This window comes from Crocodylus porosus, unplaced genomic scaffold (assembly GCF_001723895.1).
Source record: "Crocodylus porosus isolate Cpor-Errol unplaced genomic scaffold, CroPor_comp1, whole genome shotgun sequence".
NCBI lineage: Eukaryota > Metazoa > Chordata > Crocodylia > Crocodylidae > Crocodylus > Crocodylus porosus.
This window is the reverse complement of record NW_017728911.1, coordinates 40,743,840-40,753,837: the sequence shown is the minus strand read 5'-3', so window position 1 is coordinate 40,753,837 and position 9,998 is coordinate 40,743,840. Positions and strand designations below refer to the sequence as shown.

General features: G+C 48.5%; 1 protein-coding gene across 1 annotated transcript in view; it reads right to left on the bottom strand.

Moving 5' to 3' along the window:
• Positions 1 to 9,998, bottom strand: part of ADAMTS7 (ADAM metallopeptidase with thrombospondin type 1 motif 7) — a gene marked incomplete at its 5' end in the record, with an annotated part of 149,013 nt that overhangs the window by 89,091 nt on the left and 49,924 nt on the right. The window contains 2 exons of the mRNA XM_019533908.1: positions 7,001 to 7,245; positions 8,761 to 8,881. Coding sequence (XP_019389453.1) covers positions 7,001 to 7,245; positions 8,761 to 8,881 — 366 coding nt within the window. The remainder of the gene's footprint in view (positions 1 to 7,000; positions 7,246 to 8,760; positions 8,882 to 9,998) is intronic.

Genomic DNA, 9,998 nt, shown 5'->3' with positions numbered 1-9,998 from the left:
CTGTTCACCTTTGCAGCTGCAGTGTTCACAGTGAACAGACCATGCATCACAAGGGCACGGGAAGATCCTGGGTTTTGAAAAGTAGGGTTGTAGGTGGTGGGATGGTGCATCATCACATACAATACGTTTTTCTCCAGTTAAAGAGAAACTAGAAGGTTTACTCATATGCTAGGGGCCTGGCGCTATGCTATTCAGTTTAAGACCAAAGCAAAAACCATTATAACTATTGGACTGTGCATTCATTTACTAGATTATGTATTAAATTTAATAATAAACAAAACGAACTAGGCAAAAAATAGTCAGAAGCAATTGTGTTGTTAGCTTGTAGTCATTACAGTTGCATGCACGTCTCTCATTTAGATTTGTAAAACAAATTCTAGGCTTCTTGTGCATCTTGACAATGCCTCCATTTCACTGTCAGCCATTTCCACACCTGATTTAATATAACTGCACCTGCATGTTTTTAGCTAGAGCTAGAAAGAGTTTGCGGGGCTGTGAAATGGAAGAGACATGACCAGAAACGGCTGGCAGACTGCAGAAAACAGGATAGTCTGAAGAGTGGAACATCAAGAAAGGAGAGGGGGTTGTTAACACCCACGGAGAGGAGGGAGGTTAGCAGGAATCAGGGAGATTATAGTGACCCATGAAGTCAATCCATAGCCTTAGTTCTGCCTGATTAGAAATGCTGGAGCCCCTCCCAGGCAGTTGGTTTTTGGGCAGAGCAGGAATCAAAGGAGGATGCGACTGCACCATGCATCCCCCTGGATCCGCCCCAGCAGATGTGGGATGAGTCTTGTCCTTCCTGCCGCTAAAGCCACGGGCCAACCGCCCACGACCCCACGGGAGCAGGACTGGATCTGCAGCCGAGAGCCAGCGCTCAGCTAACACCCACTCGGAGCTGGCTGGGGTCACAGCAGCAGGCTGCTGTCCGCTGCTCCGGCCAGGGCAGTCCTCCGCCCTGCTACACACCTGCGTGGACTCTAGCAGGGTGGACACGACTTCCTAGAAATCATTCCCTTGTCTTGTTGTGGTTCAGCCTGACTCTGCCTAGAAAGTTATTCTTATCCTCCCTAAAACGAAATGGAAGCAGAAAGCTGGACTGAAATCCGACTCCCGGCAGCACTTTTACATGGAAAGGAGGTGAAAGGCAGGATAGCAGGGGTTGTTTGCTAAACAGAGTGATTTCCAAGTAAGCACGGAGGCTCTGGCTGCTGCAGCTGAGATAGGTTTTACTGGTGCCCAGCCCTGCTCTTGTTAGGTATGTATCGAGGAGGCATCAGACCAACGTAGCTGCAAAGAGGCGGTGAAAACCCCAGTGATTTCAGATGGCCTCGGCCAGTCCCAAGACAGCCCTGCACCCTTGGGAAGTCACTGGGTGTAATGCACCAGCTGGAGGGAGCCCCCCAAAGCCCTTTCTCATCCCACTGGGCAGGGAGGGAGCAGGGGATGTTAAAGTAAAATTCATTAACTGCTCACCCTGCTCCAGGACTGGTTGTCTAAGCAAAGGGGAGACTGCTGGAATTAGCATCTGCAATGCCTGTGACAAGAGACCCCCAGCTGCCCTTCCCTCCCCCATCTCCACCTCCCCACAGACCCCTGTATGCCTGTGGGGCTGGGGTTTTTACACGGGCATTGACTGCACGTTAGCAGGACTCTCTCCTTCCTCTGCTGTTTCCCCTGTTTCTGAATTTCTCCTGCCTCTTCTTGGCACGCTCACCTATGAGCTCAAGCAGAAGGCAGGGTAGAGTTGCACCTTAGAGTACATCTCTCTTTCTCTCTCTATATAGCACAAGCATATAGTGTGTGTGTATATATATAAAAATGAAGCATTTGTCTGTCTGTCTATTTGCTTACAACTCAAGAATGGCTGGTCCTATCTACTCTAAACCTAACAAAATCACTGAATTACCACCCAAAGAAAATTTATAGGTGGGTTATTTTTCACTTGACCCTTTTCAACTCAATTCTCATGATTATATTGATGCTTGCCTTTTTTTGCTCCACATTAAATATTAAATATGTTGTACTATGTTCTTTACAAATAAAATATTTTTGACCTAAATATGTTGTACTTCAAAAATAAACAAACTGCAATTAGAAAAATAACAATCTGGGTGAAGAATGGGTACCTCAGCTAGTATATCTATATATCTATACCTATCTATCTCTCTATCGATATGTGTGTGTATATATCTATATCTATATCTAGATAGATAGAAAGATAGATAGATATGTGTGTGTGCGTGTGTATCACATATCAATAGAGAGAGAGATATCTAGAAATATAGACACAGAAAGATAGATATAGGTCTATAGCTAGAGAGATATCCGATGGCATACACACACATGCGTGCACACACACACATCTATAGAGAGATAAATAGCACAAGCTTTCCAGAGCTCACTTCATCGGATGCTGGGAAAGGATGTGCAGCATCTGATGAAGTGAGCTTCAGCTTATGAAAGCTTGTACTATGTATATATGTACTTGGGTTAGTCTCGAAGGTGTAAATCTACCTGCCTTCTACTTGACTTCAGACTAATAGGGCTGGCTATATCTGTCTGATAAAAGCCAACCATATCCCAGCAGTGGTGTCTCTGGCAAAGCTGGCTACGCATTTTTCGTTGAAATGTATGTGTTTTTCTAAACAAAGAAATACTGTTTGTTGGTTTTTTTAAATGGACAAACATCAAGAGAGTGACTTTGCCCTCATCCTGGCAGAAACATACTTTGAAATGAAAATACTTTCATTTCTAAAAATTTAGGAATTTGGCCTTTGTTTAAAAGTTTATGCATTTTCAGGTGGATGTTGTAGCTCTTATTTTCTTTCATAGGGTGAGAAAATGATATAATGTAATAATTAAAATATTCTACTCCGTTTATTTTGTTGTAAAGATCATTAAGGACAGATGCTACCTAGTACTGACTTATCTTCTTTACTAGACTCTCTTTCTTTCAGGCTCAAATAAATCATGATTTAACTTACTTGTATTGCTATGGAATCAGGCAGATGTAGCAGTCACCCTGTAACAGCTGCTGCACGTTCCCCCCCTTTCAAAAGGCACATGTTGGTCCTGCTTGGAGCAGGGGTTTGGATTAGATGTGACCTCCTGAAGTCCCTTCCAACCCTCATCTTCTATCATTTTATGATTTATCCACAGCCAAAAAGACATTGAAATTTTGACATAGGCAGACAAGGTGCTTTGGGTAGATATGACATCTTTTATTAGACCAACTAAATAGTTGGGGAAATTGTTCTTTGCAAGCTTTTGGGTGCAAATAGTTGGAAAAGTTTTGGGTGTAAATAGTCGGAAAAAATGTTCTTTGCAAGCTTTTAGTTGGTCTAATAAAAGATATCAGATTTACCCAAAGAACCTTTTCTGCCTATGTCCTTAGACCAACACGGCTACAACCAACACCCCTGAAATTTTGACACACGCTTTTGGACGAGTTCCGTATTGGTCCGTGCCTTTTGTAGAACTGCTGAGCTGTGCTGAAGTGTGATAGGCTTTCTTCTACAGTGAAAGTTCATATTTTCAAGGGGAAACAACATAAAATTCACTGGTATGTTCCCCTTTTTCATCAGCAGTTACCTAAGGACTCCTGCAGGCACGAACGCTACAGCATTAGGCAGCAGCAGCCAGATTCAGAACAGAGGACAGGCAGAGCAGCAGAGTGGCTCTGCTCCCCACACTAAATAATCGGGTTGATAGATCTAGGGGACAGGCAAAGCTAAGGCTGTACTCCCCCCTTCTTCCCCACAGCAATTCCTAATGATCCATATTTGAATGGAAGAGAGTTCAAGAGGGGGCCGAATCAGCCACACACAAATCATTTCATCCTCAGCTCCTCAGCGGTCTGACACTGCAGCAGTCCCTGCACAGAGGAAGGGGTAAGACACGGCAGGTTTTTTGGAGCTACTAATCGGAAGGAGGGAAGCCAGATGTTAAATATCTGAGAGGTAGTTCGCCCTGTTAGTGTGAAGTCAGGGTAGATATGCGCCTTCTCGACTAACTCAGCAGGCTATATAGAGAGCATAAGTGAACTTGAGCTCATTTCATTGGACGTTAAATATTTACGCTAAATATCTGCCGAGGGACACAAAGCGAGAGCACTCATGGGTGTCTCTGCCTGCTTTCCTATCACCGCTCCCGGTGGGTGACCCTGAGTGTTAGAGGACAGTGTTTCAGTGTGGCTGGCATTGGGTCTGCCCTTGGGTGAGGTCTGGGACATGTGTACCCCCAGGCCGGGCAGTGGGAAAGGGTGCACTGATACACTTGGCACTAACAGCGAAAGCCCGAGTTAGACCCAACTACCCTCTAGAAATCTCCCTCACCCACCCACGCACACACACACACACACACACACACACACACAAAGATCTTGCACATGCACATGCACACACACACAGAGTAAGATCCTACACACACACACATACACACACAAAGATGCCTCCCCACACACACATACACAGTCATTTTGAATGGTTCCCACAGTCCCTTTCCCCACTACCACATGAAAACAAAACCCGAAATCTCCCCCCAGCTTGACCCACAGCCCACTCGGGTCACAGCAGCAGGCCTCTGCATGGCTTTCAGCACAAGGATCTGAGATGTACATTTTAAGACTCCTCAGTCCAGCACCTCGGGCTGCACATTGTCACCGCACCCCGACATTTCCCACCAAGACAAATGGCCAGGCAAGCCTGAGCCTGGTGTCTGCGTCAAACATCGTGGAGCCTCTGGGCTTGCACAGGGCCCTTGCTCCTTCCTGGGATGCGATGACCTGCTCAGCCCCAGAAAGCAGCATCAGACTGGCTTGGGCGGTGAAGGAAATGGCAAAGGGCAATTTCCCATCATAACTCAAGCTCCAGCTGGATGGACTCAGAACCACAAATAAGAACCAGCCCCCACAAAAGTCAGGGCCTCCTAGCTCTCTCTTGCAGGCTCAGCAGGAGGGAAAAGCAATCCCATGCATACAGTAAATGCAGATGGGGTCCATGAGGCCACAGCCCGAGGCCACAAGGCAGCTCAGAACAGATTCCTAGGGTGCAGATACAGGGGTTGGAAATCAGAGGCTGGCTGTGTGTGCTGGAGACAAGAGGCCAAGGGAAGGAACTGTAAGTGTGTCCACAAAGAGGGACAGTGTTTCTTGGGTCCTGGGCTCTCAGGAGGGGCAGACGGAGTTTTTGGGCTGCTGCTTGTGTCTCCTTTCCTTGGCAAGCAGGGCTGCGTGATCATGCATCCTTTTGTTAACGGGCAGAATCGCACCAAAGTTAGACTCGAGTCACTTCAGCTACTTGTCTTCCTCCTGGAAGCAGCCCTGCAAGGCTCTACACTTAGCTCAGCCCCCTGGGGCAGCGACTTAACACAAAAGAGAGGCAAATCTGTGTCTGCAAATGTTCCTTTTTGCTGCTCATGCAGAGCAGACAAAAAAAGCCTCTGCATAAATGTGGGACATGATGGATGGGTTGGGCTGGTGCTCTGTCCTGATTAACAGAGGCTCCTTGGCACTGGCTTTGCCCTCACGGCCACGACCTACCATTACCCCTGGAAGTGGGAGTTGATTACCAGTGTCTTTGACATCACAGTGCGCGTTACACTTGTCTAGTCAGACACCCCAGGGCAGCCGAGGGCTGAACCTCACTCGCTGCTCTTGGGTTTGGCATGATGCTATCAGGTTGTGATGCTGCACTGCAATGGGGTGGGACGTCACATCCCAGTGCTGTGGCCCTGCGTTGCAATGCAATGAGACATCACTGTAATGACAGACAACCCTGCCACGTTTTGGAAGTGCAGCCTCGGCCAAAGAGCCTGAGGTCAAAGCCTCGCTTCGACCCTAGGGCTCTGGGCCGTCCATTAGTAACTCTGTGAGTCCCTCTCTCTCTCTAGCCATGAAAAAGTCTTCAGGAAATACACAGGTCTTTTAATACCCTCCTTCCTATGTAAATATTTTGAAGAATCAGATTACTTTCAGCTGGAAAGAATAGAGGCCAGAACCACCCACGGATTTGGAAATACGTGTCTCAGGTCAAACGTCTCCTTTTGGCTGCTAGTTGCATTTGTTCCCAAAGAAACAGGCTTGTTTTTGAGTAGCAATCAAAGCACCAGTTCCCTCCGAAGCCCTGACCTGTCCCCTGGACACAGCACGCGCCTCTGCAGAGAAGTCCCCTCGGTAGCCAGGACCACTCCAGGGAAGGGGGAGAAGCCAGCACAGGACAGCACCATTCCTTGGAAAAGATGGTGGTGCTGGAGATCAGGCTCTGCAGAAGGCAGGTCCAAGTGCTGCTAACCCCAAATGGCATTACCATCTAAGAGCAGGTGCCAGCAAACACACTTGAGATGGAGCAGGGGGCAAGACAGCATCCGTTCCTGGGTTTCACCGTAGTGTCCCCAGCATGGCTCAGAGGCTGGGTAGCCGTGTCCCTGGGGGCAGGCTTGCTCTTGCCGTGCAATGCGTAACTGCACAAAAGCTGATTGACTGGAGCAGCTGCTGCAATTGGATTCAGAAGGGAAAATCCAAATCATTGCACTGGCTGCAGTTACTATGAGCTGAAGATGTTTTGCTCGGCCACACCAATTGGAAACCGTACAGGAAGCAACCGCATCCACCTTGGCTTGGCCTGCTGAGGAATTTGCTCTGCTTTCAAGCTTAAAGCTTCCCTAATTGAGGGGAAGGAGGATGGAAAGAACTGGTAAAACACTGGGGCTGTGCAAATCCCTGCTGTGCTGCACGGTCCCTGGGAGTCTGAAATCACAGGGCTGGGGCAGGGATTTGCTCACCGTGCACATGCATATGGCACCAGTGTCCCGATCAGAGCTGGAGGCAGCGTCACAATGTTGTTACTACTACTGATTAAAAAATATGTCACCGATGAAAGAGAATTAGCTGCTGGCATTTTGCGAAGTGTGAGTTTGCACACACATCCATCTCCACCAAGCAGAGCTTTGCACGCACTGTGTGCTGCTACCACAGCAAGACAAAGCACCGCTCAAGTACCTGGATCCAGACCGGCTCCACCGTGGGCCCAGGGGACGTGAGGTTCTCCCAGTTGCCTGTCCTCTCGTAGGTGAAAGTTGTCCCAGCCACTTTGTAGTCCCCGTTCCACTGGATGGTCCAGCCGCCGTTTAGGAAGTATTTCTCAGGATCTTCGCTCCTCAAAGCCAGAAAATTCCCAGCTTCTGCCACCTCTTCGATCCTAATCTCACGGGCTCCAGTGGGAATCATCCCGATGTCAACATAACCTAGGGATTTCATCACATGTCAGTCTCAGGCAGTCAAGGAAACACTGGCAGATAAAGCAATTGCTTCTGGTCCAGCTGCTAAAGTAATAACAACCAGGGTGGATTTGAGCTAGTGGCATCAGTACTAAAATGTACTAGAGTCCTGGTGAGATTGCTTTTTCTTTTTAACATGCTGCAAGTTTTATTTTATGTTGAACCAGGCTGGGCTTTTTCTCCGCAGGGATTATAAAATCACAGACAATGAGGACTGGAAGGGACCTCAGGGAGGGCACATCTAGTCCAACCCCTGCTCCAGGTGGGACCAGCCCCAACTGCATCATCCCAGCCAAGGCTGTGTCTACTCAAATCTTCAAAAACTCCAAGGATGGAGACTCCACCACCTCTCTGGGGAAACTGTTCCAGTGCTCTGTGACCCTCCTAGTGAGAGAGCTTTTCTTAATATCTAAACGAAACTAGATTTTCCTTCCTGCAACTTGAGCCCATTGCTCCTTGTGCTGTCACCTGCCCCCACTGAGAGCAGGCCAGCTCCATCCTCTTTGCAGCCCCCCTGCTGCTATATAAGGGTGGATATTCCACTACAGAATGACAAATATCCCTAATGACCCTTGTCAAATGCATTTAGTGTACTTTTGCCTTGTCCCCAATGGAGATGCCAGCCCTCTTACACCTTTGGTTTAGCAGAAGCCATAAGAACAGTCCCAGCACTTTAAAAACAAGTCAGGGCTGTAGGAGCAGGGGGTCTCCAGAGACAGGTTTCCTCGGATAACTCTGAATCAGGAAAGTAACTCCACATCCGTCTGTGCTAGGGGCTGGATCTTGGTCCCATTGAAGTCAATTACAAAGCCACTAATTAATAACTGACTAATCAAGGACCAAGATTAAAAGGCGAGTTCAAGCTTTTTGTCTCTAGCTAATGAAATGGGTGCCATCAAAGGAACTTTTTCTATAGCTTCCTGAATGCCCCAGCCACAGCCCCTGAGACCAAGAGCATGGGCACCAATTTATTCGGTCTTTCCCCTGCAGCCCTGACTAACAGCCTTATTAACCAGTGCCTGTTTGTAGCCCAATCCCTGACTGTGCTGCTGCTAGAGGGAAAAACTACATTTGCAGATGGTGGGTATTTATTTTAAGAACATTGTTTAAAACTACCCAGCCTGAATCTTTTCGCTTTCATCCTCAAATAGGCAAGATCTTCATCTTTGACTTAACCTCAGTCACTGCCTTGCAGTGAAGGGTCCTGGCACTTCAACAAGACGGTGTCGTTGTGTCCCTGCTTAGAAAGGAAGCACTGTCGTTGTCTGTCTCGTTGCAAAAACCCTCCGCTGAAGGTCTGGTGGTTTCACAGCCTGCACTGCCTGTGTGAATGCTGCTTACAGAGCCCACAGGACCCCCCTTCCTAAGAAAAACCATCAGTCCTCTCTCATCCATGTTTGCTTGGTCTTTTGGGTCTCATCCCCCTCTAAAAGAGCCCCGTGGCAGGATGACTGCTTTGCTTTCTCACGCAGGCAGCCTTACCCAGCCCCTCGCTCTCCTCGAATGTCTTCTTCACTGTCTGGCAGGCGGACCCATCACCGTGGCACACACCGCAACGGTCCTCGATGGCGTTGGAGTCAATCTCGTAGTCGCATCCCACATTCTGAAACACAAGAGTGCCTGCGGCTCAGACTCAAGACCCACCCTCTTCACAGGCCCCTGGTTTCTGGCAATGAGAGGCCCATAGTTGTTCTAGCACAAAAACGATATGATAAATGCAAATGGTTTCTAGTTCTTACAGAGTTAGAAGATGCCCAGCAGCCCAGACGGCTCTAATAATGGAAGTGGAAATGCATGGACTAGGATGCTCTCCATGTGCTTGCTTCACTCCCTTTCTGGGCCTGCCTGTGAGCCTTTATCTATACTTGCAATTCTTTCCATTTTCTACATGTTTTGTACAAAAAGGCGGGGGGGATAGGGCCTTGTTTATAAATATCCAGTCTTTCTCTATCCTACTCTTCCATGGGGAATCAGCTTTGTGGCAGAGAAATGTTGAGCTCTGCTGCACATTCATGCCAGAGACCCTACTCCCACTGCTCTCCCGATGCATCTTCTGTGCAATGCCAGAGATCCAGGGCTAATGACACCCTCCTATTCTGGGTGCTGGGGCCAAATGCGTCGCCTTTTGGTACCGCAGGAATCCGTCTGATTCCAGTTCAGGGAAAGCTCTGGACTGAATGCCCAAAGGGGCCCTTCTGTGCTACTAGAGGGCTAGATGCACTTGAGAGCAACAGAGACCCCTTGCCCTTGGCACGTGAGGGAAGGAATGGTGTTATTTTTTTGCTTCCGTGGGAGCTGTTCAGGAAGTTAGTTTAATGCTGGTGTCAAAGACCAACATGGTGCCAGCCGCTGAGACATGAAACAGATAGGACTGCTGTGTGTGCTACAATGGGCTGACGGGTCTTGGCAGGCAGTTTGCAGTTCTCACTTCCACTTGAGTGTGTCACTAAAAGTTTGTGCCCCTTGCGCGCTTGTGTCAGCCTTCAGATGCTGCCCATAAAGCGGACGAGCAGAATGGTGTGACTGCCACACCGCCGCTGGGCAACTGACTCCAGAACAAGGAACAGGGAACGTTTCCATGAATGTCTTTGACGTACATGGCTGCAAGGAAACTGGCTGACTTCCCCTGCTCCGGATGGCGGGCATGAGCCCAGCTGCCCACCCGGGCCCGGGGACGCCGTGTAGCGGTGCTGCTATCCTGCACTTGTCGGCTTCCCCCG